Source organism: Salvelinus sp. IW2-2015, linkage group LG20, assembly GCF_002910315.2.
Source record: "Salvelinus sp. IW2-2015 linkage group LG20, ASM291031v2, whole genome shotgun sequence".
Lineage (NCBI taxonomy): Eukaryota > Metazoa > Chordata > Actinopteri > Salmoniformes > Salmonidae > Salvelinus > Salvelinus sp. IW2-2015.
In genome coordinates this window covers 55124365-55143751 of record NC_036860.1, presented here as the reverse complement: position 1 = coordinate 55143751, position 19387 = coordinate 55124365, and the positions used below count along the sequence as shown (strand labels likewise).

At 39.7% G+C, this 19387-nt stretch overlaps 2 protein-coding genes across 7 annotated transcripts; one reads left to right on the top strand and one right to left on the bottom strand.

Moving 5' to 3' along the window:
* Positions 1-463: 463 nt before the first annotated feature.
* Positions 464-10808, top strand: LOC111980553 (rho-related GTP-binding protein RhoF). Of its 2 annotated transcripts, none has more exons than XM_024011348.2 (5): positions 464-602; positions 5240-5327; positions 7661-7770; positions 8613-8747; positions 8959-10808. In XM_024011348.2, exons 1-5 carry the CDS (start codon positions 564-566, stop codon positions 9121-9123), a joined length of 537 nt encoding a protein of 178 aa, XP_023867116.1. In that variant the 5' UTR covers positions 464-563; the 3' UTR covers positions 9124-10808. The 2 variants fall into 2 exon arrangements, with proteins under 2 accessions (XP_023867116.1, XP_023867115.1); XM_024011347.2 differs by lacking the exon at positions 464-602 and adding an exon at positions 2684-4509.
* On the bottom strand, positions 10479-18561 carry LOC111980550 (transmembrane protein 120B). 5 transcript variants are annotated; one of them, XM_024011342.2, is made up of 14 exons: positions 18316-18561; positions 16269-16387; positions 16034-16150; positions 15876-15935; positions 15691-15786; positions 15502-15591; positions 15315-15380; positions 15086-15147; positions 14090-14182; positions 13919-13973; positions 13434-13498; positions 13248-13298; positions 12871-12939; positions 10479-12618 (listed from the first exon to the last, which is right to left on the bottom strand). In XM_024011342.2, exons 1-13 carry the CDS (start codon positions 18376-18378, stop codon positions 12890-12892), a joined length of 987 nt encoding a protein of 328 aa, XP_023867110.1. In that variant the 5' UTR covers positions 18379-18561; the 3' UTR covers positions 10479-12618; positions 12871-12889. The 5 variants fall into 5 exon arrangements, with proteins under 5 accessions (XP_023867110.1, XP_023867111.1, XP_023867109.1 ...); XM_024011343.2 differs by lacking the exon at positions 13248-13298 and having other exon boundaries at positions 18316-18560; XM_024011341.2 differs by lacking the exons at positions 13248-13298; positions 13919-13973 and having other exon boundaries at positions 18316-18558.
* Positions 18562-19387: the final 826 nt, after the last annotated feature.

Below are 19387 nucleotides of genomic sequence, written 5' to 3'. Positions count from 1 at the left end.
GCATGATCAACACAGCGGCTAAACAGCCTCATTTATGTTTCAGAAACAGAGAAATAGTCTACATGTCGGAAATGTTTTAGTTAACTGTAGAGGAGCTTGTATTTCCAGGCAGGGCTCAATTCCTATTGCACAATTGCTGCGTAAATGGCCAAGGGTAAAAGGAGTGTCGAACCATAAGGTCACGAGGCTCCATGCAACGCCGTGAACCATGCATCCAACAAACYGTTGTTTACACCCTCTGAAAACAAAATAGACGCGTTRGGCAAGCCAGATACCGGCAATCGATGGGCCTTTCTTGTAGAGAATAGAACATGCAGGCCATTCCAGCCGCTCCCTCAGTGCTCAAATTATTGAAGACYATGTTTTTGCTATTATTGAAGCAGCTAGAGCGGAAGTAATGTAAAAATAAAAAAGTGTTACCCAAATGTCTTATTCTATGACCGACAGAGCACTGTTAAATCCGACTGAATCATAGTATAAAGGCTTGTTGTATGGCAAAGCCGACCAGCTGTTATTACGCAAGYAGAGAAGGAACACATTAAAGCACACCCAGAAAAAAGGGAATGGGCCTCTTGTGTAGAAGACCGACTGCTCGCAGCACAGTAGGGTATATTTATTTGTCTATACTCTCGGACCATTGTATGTCAAGCTGTTATATTTAGGCAAGCTATTTAGGCCTTAAAAAAGTTAATAGTTCAAATGATTAGTGTTTTCAATGACAGCATAACTAAATTCRTTTTATAATTCTTTGGTTTTCAGTTAATCGATACTGCTGTTTTCGATGGGTTTTTTGTCAGGATGTTTGAAAGCKTACTCCAAATCCCATTTTGAGTATTTAATTTAGAATAATGAATTCAAACCTTATTCAACCAACAATTAAAGCCTATAACCTATAGACAAAATTAAACGTACCTACAAATAAATCGACCCGGCGTAATTGAGATAATCTCATGTTTTTTAAAGCACTGTTAAATGTTACACAATCTATTGTCCAACAAACATTTAAATCGGCAATAATTTAAACACGTCTTTTTATAATCGCATGCTTTTTGTACTTTCGAATCTGGTTTTCAGTTCCACAGAAATATAAAATATTATATGGAGGGTTTTTCATTTATCAAAATAGTAGGAGTCCTGTTGATTTATGTTGGATGCACGACGACATTTTAGCTCATGAATTGTAATTAAGTATGTTACAGGAAAATAAAGATCAAATTTTAAGATTWACATTTTGTTGCATAAACAATTGTTTTCCATCTCCAACACTATCCAAATCACAATGATGCATGGAATTAATGTTGTAATCGTTCTGTGGAGGCTGTCAACATGTCCACTGTTACAGCGTGACCAATCACACACAGTCCAAAATGGACAGGAGAGAGAGGCCATAGTGGCCTATTAGGATTTTAAACATTTTTTTACTCCAATTTATTGTGAATATTGAAGGTTTATTGACGCAATAACAGAAAGGCCAACGCTATTATTCATATAGGCTAACATTCCACTTCACATAAATCCCATTCGTTGTTCCATGATTCGTTGATCTGTTATTTAGATTAGAAAAATATGCTGATATAAATGTACATATATAGATAGACCTATTGTGTGTATTTTGCTTTTATTTTCTCTRGGTTTGTATTTATTTTTCCATGAACTGTATATGCTATCTAAACTAAATAGATGTTTTATTGGGTTTTTCTCTTTGTATTGCTTTTCACACACATTTGCATGTCGGGAAGCCTACATGACAGACATACTTGAAATAGTTCTTWTGATGGCATTTCTGTAGGTGACAATGACGCAATAGTTTGATTGTTACATACAATTATACATTTTTTAAACATTTACATAAAAAACAACCCAATGGTAGGCTATTTCTCTTATTAAATGTGAATCAAAATATCATTGTTATCCTGCTACCATTTTAAAGAAATTGTGTTTCAAATGTACTTGSTCCTTCGAAATGTTAATTGAAATATAATTTTGAACGGCAAATAAATATAAATTAATCAGATGTCTGTTATGTTTTCTTTTGAGTTTTTGACATTGATGGTTTTGATATCTGAGACAATTAAGAAGACTCAGAGATTATGATTTTAAAATACATTGTAGCTTTACTCTAAGAAAAATATGATGCCAATTTACTATTGGTCTAGTGGTCACATTTTCAGTATAATTTCAAGGGGCTCAGTGGAACCACAGTCTGTGTAGCAGTCTGTTTAGCTATAATTCTCTCCTTGCCACTCCTGTCATGCTAAACTTTGGCATGTAACATGGAATACAATTCATGGAATGTCAGCAAAACTAACTGGGACCCAGACTAGAACCACACAGGGTGATATACTGTATGAATCAACACAAAGAAGAGCCTTTTCTTCCATGGTGGTAAATTACAAAAAAWAWATATATATATAAACACAACATGTAAAGTGTAGGTTTCATTAGCTGAATAAAATATCCCAGAAATGTTCCATGCGCACAAAAAGTTTATTTCTCAAAAATTTTGTGCACTAATTAGTTTACATCGCTATTAGTGAGCATTTCTCCTTTGCCAAGATAATCCATCCACCTGACAGGTGTGGCATATAAAGAAGCTTATTAAACAGCATGATCATTACACAGGTGTACCTTGTGCTGGGGACAAAAGGCCACACTAAAATGTGCAGTTTTGTCACACAACACAATGCCACAGATGTCTCAAGTTTTGAGGGAGCATGCAATTGGCATGCTGACTAGGAATGTCCACCAGAGCTGTTGCCAGAGAATTTAGTGTTCACTTTTCTACCATAAGCCACTTCAGTCGTTTTAGAGAATTTGGAGTACGTCCAACTGGCCTCACAACCGCAGACCACGTGTAAACTCGCCAGCCCAGGACCTCCACATCTGGCTTCTTCACCTGCGGGATCGTCTGAGACCAGCCACCCGGACAGCTGATGAAACTGTGGGTTTGCACAGCCAAAGAACTTCTGCACAAACTGTCAGAAACCGTCTCAGGGAAGCTCATCTGCGTGTTTGTTGTCCTCACCAGGGTCTTGACCGGACTGCAGTTCGGCGTCATAACCGACTTCAGTGGGCAAATGCTCAACTTCGATGGCCACTGGCKCGCWGGAGAAGTGTGCCCTTCACGGATTGTGTACAGAGTGCCCCATGGTAGAGGTGGGGTTATGGTACGGGCAGGCATAAACTACGGGCAACGAACAGAATTGCATTTTATTGACGTCAATTTGAATGCACAGAGATACCGTGACGAGATCATGGGACCCATTGTTGTGCCATTCATTCGCCGCCATCACCTCATGTTTCAGCATGATAATGCACGGCYCAATGTCACAAGGATCTGTGACCAACAGATGCATATCTGCATTCCCAGTCATGTGAAATCCATAGATTAGGGTCTAATTCATTTATTTTGACTGATTTCCTTATATGAACTGTAACTCAGTAAACTCTTTGAAATTGTTGCATGTTGCATTTATATTTTTGTTCAGTAGAAAATAAGAGCGCTCTTAAGGTATAGGCACAGGTTACTAGGTCAAGTCAAATGTTACTAGGCCTGTGTGTGATCCTAACCCCCCAGAGTCCACTCAGTTATAGCTCTCTATATCACAGAGCACAAATACTTCAGATACCACTGATCATTATTGGCTCCCGAGTGGCACAGTGGTCTAAGGCACTGCATCTCAGTGCTAGAGGCTATATCACAACCGGCCGTGATTGGGAGTCGCATAGGGCAGCGCACAATTGGCCCAGCGCTGTCCGGGTTAGGGGAGGGTTTGGCCGGGGTAGACCGTCATTGTAAAATAAGAATTTGTTCTTAACTGACTTTCCTAGTTAAATAAAGGTAAAAAAATAAAAATACATTGCTTTCTGCTCTGAGAGGGAAGGGGAGGGCACAGAGCAGAGTGAACTACTCAGAACTCTTCTACAGCACACCCAACACACCTTTCTAAATAGAGGAAGTGCCTCAGTGTGATCCTCAGCCCCACCCAGTGATGTGACGGGACAGGCCAGATGACTACAGAGCGGTAGAGAGAGAGCGAGCGAGCAGCTGTAGACTGAYTCTATTGCGTGACTGAGCTTTTACCACAGAGACGCTTCCAGTGAACAAATTGATTAGGAAGAGAAGGGTGTTCAGGGTCACTAGGAAATAACTGAAGTTGGAAAGAACCATTAAGTGGTGAACAGAGCAGAGTGAGACACCTGTTCAAGATGAGACTGAGCTTGGTTTGTTCCTCTTGTTGACACTCATTCTTCCCACTTAGCCAGGTTCTCTTTATAAATTCATTGGGTAGAACTGACATGTGTTCAGACTCAGTTGGGAGGGACTGACTTTATCGTGACTTCTGTCTGACTGCGACCTGTTGGACTCTAGATATGACACAGAATGGTACTGTGACTAGCAATGGCAACGCTAAGAAGGGAGAAGAACTAAAAATTGTTATTGTGGGTGATGGGGGATGTGGGAAAACATCCCTTCTAATGGTGTATGCCAAAGGAGACTTTCCAGAGGTAAGGATAACATGGCATCTAGTGGCATCTTTTGAGATGTTTGCATATTAGAGTAAGGAAGTAAATGTGTTCATGAACATAATTGTTTTAGATTAATGTAATCACTCTTTAACATTTTTGATTTATTTATGGAGTCATTATTAATTTGTGCCCTTTTGAGGGTGACATCACCAAGCCATACTCAGAGTTTTGTTCCTGTCAGGAAAGTAGCCTCATGATTATCTCCACTATATCATGAAATGAATGTAAAAGTATATTGTTTATATCACTAATCTTACTAACTTATTTCTTAATACAAAATAAAACAAGTTATTTTCTTGCCATCTCCATTATTGGTCAGCAGATTTATGCTTAGTTCATTATTCAAGTTAAGACTAATACCAACACTGTCAGTTCCAGCATAAACAACCTTTTGAATAAACAGTTTAGACTATGCAAATATATTCATTTTTCACTAAATTAACTCTCCCAAAAAAAGTCATGGTAAGTTAGCACAAATAAGTAACACTATTCTAAATATAGTCTTCCTTCTCCAAAGATAATGATTTGTTACATAATTAAGGAATTCTCCTAGACAGAGCATTACATGTATTCAAGATCTATGGCACTGTATCCAGTTTTGGTTGAATTACATTGTCTCAATTATGTGCATTTACAGTATCCCGTGGATGAAATGCAAAATGATTGAAATACTGAATTTCTTTCTCCCTTTGTCATTTCTGTTTAACAGAAGTATGCTCCGTCTGTGTTTGAGAAATATGTCTCCACTGTCACGTATGGAGGGAAAGAGATTCGGCTCAACCTCTATGACACAGCTGGTAAGGTCCCCTATGCAACATAATCATTATTAAGAATCTATAGATCAAGAAGAGGGTTCTGTTCCTGCACAATGGGCAGGTATGTAGGGTGTGGATCGTTGTTCTGTGGGTGTGGAGTCATCTTGCCTGTAATGCTGGAGCAGATATATTCTGATAGCATATCTTTGATCAGCTAGGTGGAACATAAAGCTAGATAGAAGGATAGAATTGTGTCAGGTCAGTGCAATCCAAGCATTGGGTTCAGAACAGAGATTCTGAAATGCTTTCAATTATTGACTAATATAGCCATCAGTTAAAAATATTGTTATCCTATATTATTATCCTCTTGTTTTCTGGAGAATAAACAGTAAAAACAAACATGGGACTAGTTTGCTGGAGGATGAGAACTGAAAATGTGTCTTATGACTTTCTCTATAACTGGAAACTTTTTCTCCAAGCAATGTGTTTCGTTGAAATGTCATAATGGAGTATTGTAGATTTACTGTCTGACTGTAGTAGATTACATTGTTTTTGTAAACGATGAGTATGACGCGACATCTCACTGAGTATTACACCTTGCCCTCTCACAGCACTGATGCAATGACAAGCAGCAGTGTTGCAGAAAGCTGCTGTGACAGAGGATGTGGTGGAGGCTCATCTATAGAAATAATGTTTGTAACTGTATTTGCATCTGAGTGGTCCTTTGATACTTTAAACTAGACATTGCCAGTGAAACCTCAGATTATCAGCTCAAATGGCTAGATATTGAATTGAAAATCTTAATAGCTTCTAAATAATAACTTTATTCTGTTGAATTGTTTACTATTTGATTAAGATCATGTCAAACTTGATTTTCTAGTTTTTCAGCTCGTTGTTATGGATATTGTAAATCACAAATAGAGTACCACAGTATGAGTCATATTACCCATAAAACCTAGCGGTCAAAAAAGGAAATGGTTCCAATCGTTTTTCCACCATAAATGTTTCCCATAGGGGATTTTAGAAACACTTTTAGAAACACCTTCTTTAACCKGTCTCYTCCCCTTCATACACACTGATTGAAGTGGATTTAGGAGGTGACTTCAGTAAGAGATCACAAAACACAGCCATTATTTTAAGTGTTTCTAAAATCCCCTATGGGAAAAATGAATGGTAGAAAAATTATTGGAACCATTTCCCTGTTTTGACCGCCAGGTTTTATGGGTATTTTGACACCTCCACTATGTGGCTCTATACCAGCATACACTGAGTGCACAAAACATTAGGAACACCTGACTTTCCATGACATAGACTGACCAGGTGAAAGCTGTGATCCCTTACTGATGTCACCTGTTAAATCCACTTCAATCAGGGTAAATGAAGGGGAAGAGACCGGTTAAAGAAGGATTTTTAAGTCTTGAGACAATTGAGACATGTCTTGTGTATGTGTGCCATTCAGAGGGTGAATAGGCAAGACATTTACATTTACATTTACATTTAAGTCATTTAAGACAAAAKATTTAAGTCTCTTTGAATGGGGAATGGTAGTAGGTGCCAGGCTCACCGGTTTGAGTGTGTCAAGAACTGCAACACTGCTGGGTTTTTCACACTCAACAGTTTCCCGTGTATATCAAGAATGGTCCACCACCCAAAGGACATCCAGCCAACTTGACACAACTGTGAGAAGCATTGGAGTCAACATGGGCCAGCATCCCTGTGGAAGGCTTTCGACACCTTGCAGAGTCCATGCCTCAACGAATTGAGGCTGCTCTGAGGATGTAAGGGTGCTCCAGCATTACAGGCAAGATGACTCCACACCCACAGAACAACGATCCACACCCTACATACCTGCCCATTGTGAGGGTGTAACACAATATTAGGAAGGTGTTCCTAATGTTTTGTACACTGTGTATTTTATGGTTTTATCAAGACTTGTGGAATAGTTGGCTTCCTGAGAAGTTAGTTTCAGAAATTACTTTATACTTGTTCTCTATCAATACTGGATATTGCAAACCACTCCCCTCTAGAAATGTAAGTTACACATATTGACTAATAACAGTGGCAGAATGATCTACTTACTATGTTGGGGGCTGATTTTGGTGTTTCCAAGGACAACCTTTCACGTGTCCTAGTGCAGTGTCTCCACTGTGAGTCACCGGCTTATCTTAGCCTAACTGCCGCAACAGCCACTTTATTTGACAGRAAAAGGAAGTTAAAGCCAGGATGTGGTTTTATAACTGGTTATAACATGCTTCAGTATCAACTCATTCCATTACTAGAGGTTGTTAGGGGGGGTGTAATATTGTCTCTTTTTTCCTTCTATAAGTTCACCAAACACTTTACATTGAGTGCATTTGTGTCTCCATTTTTTTCAGGCCAAGATGATTACGATCGTTTGAGGCCACTCTCCTACCAGAATGCCAACCTGGTGTTAGTTTGTTATGATGTGACCAACCCCACCAGTTTTGAAAATGTCTTAATCAAGGTAAGCTCATTGATCATGATTCATCTACGATATTACATTATCCAGTGACAGCCAATGACATTCATATTCTTCCCAACAACAGCCAACGCTAAGTAAGCAGCTAACCACAGTGAATTTAAGGGCCTGCATGTTTTGCTAGGATCCCGGTACAGTGCATAATAGATCTAGTGAGTATTGTCTGTACAAATAAACAAGCACAACATTAGTCACCATAGAGTGGTGGGAAAGGGATTGCGAGTTCACCACTTATAAGTGGTTAGACATCACATCTAGGCAGGAATTTGATGAATGATTGTTGGAGATTGACTTTGATGTGACTGTGTACATTCTTTTGACTTTGCTCGCTATTTGTGACTCAACCAGAGCACATGAACTTTGACCCCAGTGGCTTGGCCTGAAAAACAAACGGGACTGTGCTGGAAGCCTCCCTCAATGAGCAGGGAAATGTCAATAAAGAGCCATGAATGCATACCATGTGATAAAGTCAAGGGGAATGCAGTCAGAGTGAGACTTTGTAAGCACAAAACATTACAGCAAGGGAGGGGGTAAACACGCCTACTTGTAGAACCGATACCTGGGTGGACGTAGAGCCAAACCAAACAACCTGTCAATGTAGTATTTTTGTAGGCTATTTTATAAGTATCTGTTTCCTCTGTTGGGTCATTGATGAAACTTATTGCTAATTGTTTATGGGTCCAGTCAATGAAAATATGAAAACAGTGCACACACACAGTATGCAAACACCATGATCCCGAGTGTAATCCCAATGTGACAGTTTGAGCTCCTTCCTACCTTGACCTCTTACCTCTACATTCACTATTGTGTTCTGCTGTCTCACGCAGTGGTACCCGGAAGTGAACCACTTCTGTCGCGATGTTCCTGTCATTCTGATTGGCTGTAAGACTGACCTGAGGAAGGATAAGGAGCGTACCAGGAGACTCAAAGCCATGGATCAGGCTCCCATCACTTACACACAGGTGAGGATCAACCTGTCCTCCTGATGACAGGGTTTATACACATAACTTGAGGTGTGGTGCTTTGACTTTAACCATTTCATTTGAATTATGGATAATGGCCTTCAAATGCTTGATCCTAGAAAACCTTATCTGATTTGCCCTGTTTACCAGTCTCCAATTCTGGTCCAGTACTCCCTGTCATCCAGTGACTGCTCATTGTTTGGTTCCACAGGGTGAGGAGACCAGGCGGCATATGAGTGCTGAGCTTTATCTAGAGTGTTCAGCCAAATACCGGGAGAACGTAGAGGACATTTTCAGAGATGCCACCAAAAAAGCCCTGGCATCAAGCCGCAGAGCAAGACACCGTACGAAGAAGAGGCATTGTGTCATCCTGTGACCTCGTTCTAGTGAAAGGACAGAGGCTTGAAGTCCATTGACACAACGGGACACTCTGTACTCTGGTCTTACATGCCAAAGCTACCCAATCTGCTGCTTGTCTATTATAAACAACTGCTTGCCACATCATGGGTCATCTTAATTCAATTTCAAGAAGAGCCTGTTCCATCCCCAACCAATTCATGCCTTTGGGATCTGGACAATGATATTGAACACTGAACTAATATCTGCTAAGATCTGCWAGGATAGAGATGGAATTCCTGCTAGTTCTATGGGCGCAAGGTCTATCCTGGGATTCTAGAGTGGTTTTGTTATTGACTAGCTACGTTAGACCAGGGTGTAAATTGGCATATAAAATCAAATCAAATGTATTTATATAGCCCTTCTTACATTAGCTGATATCTCAAAGTGCTGTACAGAAACCCAGCCTAAAACCCCAAACAATGCAGGTGTAAAAGCAGATTGAGATTGTGCTTCATATACTTTTTTMAAATATCCTGTTATTACTGAATTATACTGAATTTCTATTTTTACTTTTATAAAGAACTTATGCCTATTGCTGGCCTTTTGTGGTGTTGATTTTTTAACATTTCTCACAATCATTGAGTGGTTGATTTGTAAAACATTTTTTGTAGCAGTTCCATTTCTAGGGCGAGGCACTGACCTACTTAATGTACTGTGTTACCTTGAATAACTCTTCCTTGATACAATCACAGCTCTGGTCCACTGATCACCTGGCAAGATTTGTTTCAGGAAGTTGTCTGTTAATGGATACCTACTCAGGGCAAATATCCCTATTACATATGTTCATGTAAGTGGCTTACCCTTTCTGCAGAGGATGATAAGTACTAATCAGTGACCGTGCTTACTAAGCATGTTGGTAAACAGTGCACCATCTTCTGAATACAATGTGATGCTGCACCTTTTATATTGTCAGGGCAATTTACTACTGTGGTTGAAAGCTGTTAGAAATTAGCTCCTTTCAAAGCTGGAGTCTGGACCAATATTTATTGCAGGTCACTAAGTTAAATGACAGTGCCCACTAGTGGTGGTTGCTATGAAAAAAACAGACAAGGCAGTGTTTCCTACTTAGATAACTGAATAATATGGACATGCTGATTGATAAATGTATGTTTAGATAAGAAACACATCACATGATTTTCTAGTTGTAAAATGACATTACACAGATCCATGTATGTAAATAAATGGCTCTGACATAAGTATGTTCCCCCAAGAGGGAACAGCTACCATCATGCAAAGCTGATTCAACATTAACATAAGTCATATGTTGAAAATAAATCAGCCCAATCAATTAATCAAATGCCACAACTAAACATGAAAAGACATTACACAATCTTTGAATCAGATGTTTTATTTCTTTTACAGCCATGTATAGTGTGAAAAAGCAGTAAGAGACAGCATAAATTAAATGATTTTGTCCAGTGTCTCGTTGTTACAGGTGTACRTTCAGGCACAAGTTAGTCTTATGACAGGACAATCCATGACATGAACATTAAACCAAACTAACAATACATGAGGAAATAGGATCTGTTGTGTACTGCATTGTAGCAGATTTGACAGACTGACCATTAGACCAAAATGTTAAATTCAATAACATGCTTTAGCTTTTTCCCACAAGTGTAATAAAAATAGTGGTTCCCTTCKAGAGTACAATAGATTTTTTTTTTAATGAAAACAAGACAAAGTCCAAGACCTTACATTTTCCCCAATAACAACACTTCATTCCAAATGGAACTAAAACATACATCACGCAATTGTGACAGGCTACAGTGAGAGATAAGGCATTTAGAAAGCCCTGTCACTAAGTAATAAAGTTGTTGAGACCAATCCCTTTGTTCAAATGCACATCTAATAACAGTAAAAAATTAAATAATGCTGAAAATGGGTACAAATGCTCTTGAGATTTGTACATAATTCAGAGTGGACGCGTTACTATACATACCATGTATGTCAGCAGAGTTATATACACTTGATCACTCCCGCACATTTGTGCTCAAGACATTATTGCCAATCATTTGTTCACAGTACCAGTGCTCATAGCAGCAATTGTTTGTTGTGGACCTTAACAGCATATTGTGATCAAGGTGAACTCAAACAACCAGCATCTTCTTGCACAACCTGAATTGGACAAGTCTCTCAAATAATAATTAATTGAAAGGGTTATCATTTTGAACCAGATTACAGGATTTAAAAAATATGGACTTTTGTCTATGCCGAATCCACTGTGTCTGAAATGATACAACACCAGGCACTCAGATAAGCAAGGTGCAGACCATTACAGAAAAGAAACCCTTGTATACTCAAACTTGGTCAGTATCATTAGTATATGMATCATTTAAAAATTGAACGCCTGTGTAATTTATGGTTGCCAAATCAACCCAAACAATGGTAGTAAACTGCTGCTGTTAAAATGTGTAAATGTCTATGATCAGTTAAGTCCAGGCTGAAAGAAGAAGCAGGCTTTAGTTTATATAATATAGACATGTTACTATCCAGAAATAAGCAAATGGGTTTACTTTCAACAGCACACCGGGGAGAAATATATAGTTCAATGCATCTTTACTGAAAAACATCAAAACGACAGACACTTGTAGTTACAAATAACAGTGAAAAAATGGCTGTGCCTTGGACGTATTCGAATATGCCTTACCGATAACAGTTATGTGAAGTAGTGACATGACCACACAGTACATATACTTTGTAGGTAAACTCACCTTTTCTCATGACCTAATGCAGGGTTTCTCAAACTCAGTCCTGGGCCCCCCCCCAGGTACACATTTGCTTTTTACCCTAGCACTACACAGCTGACTCAAATACCCAACTAATCCTCATCAAGCTTTGATTATTTGATTCAGCTGTGTAATGCTAGGGCAAACAATCAAACGTGCACCTAGGGGGGCCCAAGACCGAGTTTGGGAAACCCTGACCTAATGCTACTTGTCTTTGTTGAGTTGCATATAGTTTGAAGAGTGGCTCTCTGTACATGTAGTTCATGCTCCGACCTAAAAACATCAACACCATAATTAATCAGTCTGTCCACTCACTAAATCTATAAGGCTCAAGCCTCAAACGGTCCAGGATCGCAGTAGTTCATCTGCCAGACGAAAGCTGCTCTGTGTTGTGATTGCATGTGTAGTAAGGACAATGACAGGTTATCGGAAACAAAAGCACACTCAGCCAAGATTATTGGTTAATGTTGCAGCTGTCATCACGGTCCGAGACACATTGGTCTCTCTGCTCTGTCTTTTCCTGGCACAAACCCTCTGCCGTCCATCTTTCCATCGGCTGTGCRTGTCAAAGTGCCCTTTTGCTTAATGGTTACTGGCCACTTGGAGGTCTGAGCTGTAGTCAGASTCGTTCACTCCTGCTTTTGCACCTTTTCTGGGTTTTCCTGGATCTTTTGGTGAACAACTTTTAATGTGGTGAGAAAATTACCCAGGAATAGGACAAGAAATGTCAGTGCCAACATAAATACCTGAAAAGATACAAACAAAGGCATTAGGAATGACATGTATTCATGACATTTAGTATAATGACATCACATCATGACATCATTTAGTATAATGACATCCCAAGGTTAAACTTCAGGCGTCTTGTAACGAGCATAGGCTACAAGAAAATTCTAGACGAGCTTGCACAAGACGGGCTGGGAGTAGAGACATGTTGTACTGTATTGTATTTGAAAACAAGGGACTTAGAGATTGTAGGGTAGTATTTCTGTCCTTACCTGCCACTCTTTACAGTCTTCATGTCCTGCCAACCGAAACAGAGTCATAGCATTGTACAGCTGCCAGAACTGTGAAGGGGATTGGAGAAAGAGAGAGAGAGAGAAAAGCTCAGTCCAAGAACTGCAACCTTACTCAAGCACACAAGCATGGAAGCTTACCCTGGAGTGTGTACATGTAAATGTATAAACAGCAGAAATAACCATCTTATTCACTGGAATAAGTAACACAATTAAAGCCTTGCAATCATGTTGGGCAAGACTTTATTTACAATAGTGACAGATTTTGCAATAACATCTTTTTACTTCCAGTTGACCGTCTCCCCACCCCACTCTCATCCCAGTCTGTGTGAAACACACTGGCACACACCCAGACTAACCTGACCTCATCCCTGGATGACCATTCAATACAATTGTGTTTAAGTTCCTCACTGTTGAGAAAAGATATTAAGCCTGATATGTCAATGTCTTGAGTTGAAAGTAGTAGAAAGGTGGAATAAATGTTAAACAACCTCTGAACYAAACCCATATTTAGGAGCTGTGTGGTGGTCTGGTGTTTGACTTACATGGCCAAAAAAGAGAAATGGCAAGAGGAAGGTGAGCCCTCTCCACATCCATGACTGAAACCCCTCTGAAAAACAGATATGCATACATTACTAATGGTGGAAAATTAACATTCACTAAGGCACAAACTACAGAAAGTTTACATCCAGTTTAAAAAGCTTTGTCAAGGGTACAGGTTAATCATTAGACACATTATGGTAAGGAGAATACAGTAAGCTATATCAAAAACAGAGCTAAACATTCTGTATGTCAGAACCAATACTCTGTTCAAGGGGCAGCTGCAGACTGATTGTGAGATGTTATCCATCAGCTCACTATTGTCAGCAAGATAGAAATACACTAGAAGAATTTATATCATAATTTCAATTTTGGGCAGTAGAAAGGAAAACTTGAGATTCAAAGAGTGTGATGTTCTGCAAGGTATTCCGACAATTGGGATTTCACTCAACATGGAAGAGAAACAACTTGCTTAAGGGTAAAACCCCACCTTCGTCCCATTTTTGCAGTCACGGGGTTGCTTGTGGCCCACTTCATTGTAACAACTATTGACACACACAAACGTCTTGTAAATGGTTCAAAAGCCCACAGGGGGTTTCCCAAGTCATAACCAATAAGCAAGCCTTAGAAACTTTCCTAACTGAAAAGGAGCTCATCTTACCCACTGTGAGGTCCAACTGATTTCTCTCCCCCAAAGCTCGTAACCGGTATAAGCAGCCACTTTGGTAGTAATATTGAAGAAAATGCACAAAGCCTGAAAACCAAAAGGATGGATAAAAAAAAAAAGTGTGTCAAACACCTTTACAACCAATAATGTATGAGCAATGACATGCACTTACATTTCAGTAATTTAGGCTATATTGTGCAGCTTGTGATTTTTTTTCTCCTCCCCTTAACACAATATCTACTTAACAAAACTATTAAACGCAACACACAAAAATGTCAACTATTTTATTGAGTTACAGTTCATATAAGGAAATCAGTCAATTGAAATAAATTCAGCAGGTCCTAATCAATGGATTTCACATGACTGGGCAGGGGCCCACCCAATCAGAAATAGTTTCTCTCCACAAAAGTTCATTTTTACAGACAGAAATACTCCTCAGTTTTATCATCTGGTCGGGTGACTGGTCTCARACGATCCCGCAGGTGAAGAAGCCGGATGTGGAGGTCCTGGGCTGACGTGGTTACACGTGGTCTGCGGTTGGTCGTACTGCCAAATTCTCTAAAATTATGTTGGAGGTGGCTTATGGTAGAGAAAGGACTATTAAATTCTCTGGCAACAGATCTGGTGGACATTCCTACAGTCAGCATGCCAATTGCGCGCTCCCTCAAAACTTGAGACATCTGTGGCATTGTGTTGTGACAAAACTGCACATTTTAGAGTGGCCTTTTATTGTCCCCAGCACAAGGTGCACATGTGTAATGATCATGAGGTATAATTCTTGATATGCCACACCTGTCAGCTGGATGTATTATCTTGGCAAAGGAGAAATGATCCCTAATAGGGATGTAAACAAATTTGTGGAAAATAAGCTTTTTGTGCATATGGAATATTTCTAGGATATTTTATTTCAGCTCATGAAACATAGGACCAACACTTTACATGTTGCGTTTATATTTTTGTTCAGTATAAATAGAAAAAGTAGATGCTTACTCTGGTAAATGGAGAATGCAAGGAATTGACTTCTAAACATCTGATACATGGACCCCTCTGGCCTTTGAGAAGAAGCAAACAGAGGAACCAATCAATACAAGTAATGGGATAACGTTTCACAAACTGCTTGTCAGAAAACCTTTGAGGGCAACTGCCAACAGATGTTTTGCTTTTGACCAACAGCAATTCAAAGAAAGTGTTCAAAGTTAAAAATAAATAAAGCACTTACCAGGTAAGCATTACACCTGATAGGAAGGTAGAGACATAATGATGGGAGACCCACCACCCTTTGATCCTGAAAGGACAGTCCCCACATGGAGTGGAATTAAAATAAAGAAGCATAACTTGGTAGGCACACTGGTAAAGTATTTTGATCTCACTGAGTTAATAATCACATAAAAAGCTTAGTAGCTCACCGGGACCCATTGCTCATGAGGATGCTTTCCCTTATGGTCAAAGTGCAGTAGTACCAAACCAGCAAGAAGTTGAAGATTTCATCTGTGACACTGCAACAACAAAACACAGACATTTACAACTACTTTGCTTTGATGAAACATTAAAAGATGCTACAAGGAAACATCAAATGCATAACATAACCAACTCACCGGTAATTGAGCAAAAAGAGACAGGTTATGGCCCCAAACATCAAGATTATTGTCATAAAAAGCTTGAACTTCTCATATTCATCTTTATAGGCAAATCTGCTCCAGAGAATAGAACAAACAGGGGGTCATAAGCAGAAACCATGCGGATGTGACTGAATACAGATATTTTGTTAAAGCACACTTACTTTGCCTGGTTGCTGAGAAGTGTTACATTCACATTGCCAAGCACCAAATTTAAGTACAATCTGAAAAGAGACAAACATTTTACAATATGCTTTGACACCCTCATATGRTAACATCTGTAACCAAAATATGTAATAAGCATGTCCTCAAATACACTGACCCATTCTTCTTTGGCAAATAGGCTTCCATATCAAAGAAGAAATTCTCTTTGTCTTTAATTTGCATTTGGATGTCTTTGATCAGTTCCATTTCTTTCTCACCACTTGTTTTTGTGCACCTGTAGAAGAAAATTAAACCTTTAAATGCTCAGGTCCTACTTATGGGGACCTTTGGAACAGGAAAATAAGACTGAACCATTCCGTGTCAACTGACAGCACTAAGAGTAGGCTACTTACTTGCACAGACTGTGCCCGAGGTCTTTTAGACCCTTCCGCTGTTTACTAATGGCACTGCTGCATGTTGCCTGGAGGTTGGTGAGCTCATCGAGCTTCTGTCTGTACACTTTGTGAGTTTCCTATAAATAAAATGTAAATAAATAAGCGAAGGATGTTTCATCTGTACTCAAATATGTTGATAGTAGAGACTGTCAAATCGGCAATTATTTTCACCAAAGAGTTTAGGCATGCAGTCTAGGACAGATCCCTCCCTTTAATTTCTAAGGAGTTTGAGGCTTATCCCTGATCTGGCAGAATATAACAGGTGGATGGAAGACAGCATTGCATTTGCAGTATCATTGAACTTATCCTGTCCTTTCAAGTGGTGTCAAGAAGGAAATGAGAGGGAAAGAAGCCACTGCACCCTGGTTAAAGTGACCCTTATTTGCTACATACCTGCATTGGTTGACTGATTTGGGGGATTTCACTATAAAAAAAAACAACTAGCTAGGTACTAATCATTGTTATCAAACTGAGCTAGCTAGTTTGCTGGCTGGTTATTATGACTTCAACAGGCTATTATTGCTAGTTAACGAGCTAACATTTGCCATTCACTGGCCAAATTTCCATATATTAAATCTAGCTAGCTGCACCAATTCAAGTAAACCTGACTCGCATACCCCAGGACACTATACTGAACAAAAATATAAAATGCAACAATTGCAAAGATTTTACTGAGTTACAGTTCATAAGGAAATCAGTCATTTGAAATAAATTCATTAGGCACTTAAGGATTGGAAATACAGATATGCATCTGTTGATCACAGATAACTTTTAAAAAATATTTTTTAAGTAGGGGCATGGATCAGAAAACCAGTGTTTTCTGACCACCATTTGTCTCATGCAGCGAGACATCTCCGTCGCATAGAGTTGATCAGGCTGTTGATTGTCTCCAATGGCTGTACGGAGTTGATGGATAATGGCGGGAACTGGAACACACTGTCTAACACGTCGATCCAGAGCATCCCAAACGTACTCAATGGGTGACATGTCTGGTGAGTATGCAGGCCATGGAAGAACTGCGACATTTTCAGCYGTCAGGAATTGTGTACAGATCTTGGGGCCGTGCACTTTCAGGCTGAAGGATGAGGTGATGGCGGCGGATGAATGGCACAACAATGGGCATCAGAATCTCAACACATATCTCTGTGCATTCAAATTGCCATCGATAAAATGCAATTGTGTTCAGTGTCCATAGCTTATGCCTGCCCATACCATAAACCCACCGCCCCATGGGGCACTGGGGGTTATGGTTCACAACGTTAACTTCAACAAACCGCTTGCCCACACAAAACCAGACACATGGCCTGCGGTGGAGAGGCCGGTTGGATGTACTGCAAATTCTCTAAAACGACAGAGGTGGCTTATGGTATAGAAAGGAATATTAMATTCTCTGGTAACAGCTCTGGTGGACATTCCCGCAGTCAGCATGCCAATTGTACGCTCCCTCAAAACTTGAGACATCTGTAGCATTGTGTTGTGTGACAAAACTGCACATTTTAGAGTGRCCTTTTATTGTCCCCAGCACAAGGTGCACATGTGTAATGATCATGCTATATAATTTTTGATATGCCACACCTGTCAGCTGKCTGGATTGTCTTGGCAAAGGAAAAATGCTCACTAATAGGGATGTAAACAAATTTGTAGACAATGAGAGAAATAAGCTTTTTGTGCACATGTAAGATTTCTGGGATCTTTCATTTCAGCTCATGAAACGAACACTTTACATGTTGCGTTTATATTTTTGTTCAGCATAATTATATTGGAAAGCTCCTGAATACAAAATATTGTGTACAATTATAACGTTACCCGATAACCTTTTGTAAAATTAGTATACTGGGTTAACTAAGCTATCTAGCAAACTAACTAACAGGCTAGCTAGCAATCTACCAAACTGAGTTGACAATCGTAGCTATATCATCCTCCTCTCTTGCCGAACTGACGGTAGTACACGTCACGCTACGCACTAACGTTAGCTAGCTGTCAAACAGGCTTCACATAGGCCTACCTGTAATTGTTGATATTCTTGGTCAATTTCTTCCCAATCAGTTTGACACCTTTGCAGGGACATTGTGCCAGTTAGCGGCACGAGCTAGCTATTTCGCTTCCTCCGACTCCCTGTACAGAACCTCCAGATGGCTACAATACAGCCGCAGACAGTTACTAGTATTTTTTGGTAGCAACCACTGAGGTATAATAAGAATGGTAGCTACAGCTGTTCAAGATTATTTTTCCATGTCACGCTGTGCGCATGCGTCAGACCGCCCACTCCTGTCAAATGTATCTATGTGACGTCACAGTTCTAAAAGTGCTGAAATATTAATACTCGACAGGAACGCCTACTACAATAACAGCTTCACATTACTGTTTGAGAAAAATGTTTTGGATAATGATTTGAAGAGCAATATAATACATTTACAAGAACTGAAAAATGTTTCTGACTCGGCGCAAACGCTGACAGGAAAATGTGTACGTCTATGCAAATTGGTTGCTATGGGGATATAACGTTTCGTCACTGACTGTAGCCACCGTTCATTATAGACAGGTTGGTTGTTTAGCAACTTAATCGACGAGTGCACAACAGACGGGGTTAGTGTAAATCGGGAATATGCAACCCTGGTCCTGGAGTAACCGAACTGGAAGACTAGGTGTGTTGAATTTAGGCAATCATTGAAATGATCAATTAGCTCAGTTGGTCCGGTGCGGTGCCTAGTTGGAACAAAATCCTGCAGTATCTGCAGCACTCCAGGAAGAAGCAGACAGGAACTTTCTGGGGGAGGCGTAAACTTGGACGCGCAAGGTTCGACTTCAAACAAGGAAGCGAAATACACTGCTCAAAAAAATAAAGGGAACACTAAAATAACACATCCTAGATCTGAATGAATGAAATATTCTTATTAAATACGTGAAAGCACCGCCAGCATTCAAAAGTGACCAAAACATCAGCCAGGAAGCATAGGAACTGAGAAGTGGTCTGTGGTCACCACCTGCAGAACCACTCCTTTATTGGGGTGTCTTGCTAATTGCCTATAATTTCCACCTTTTGTCTATTCCATTTGCACAACAGCATGTGAAATTTA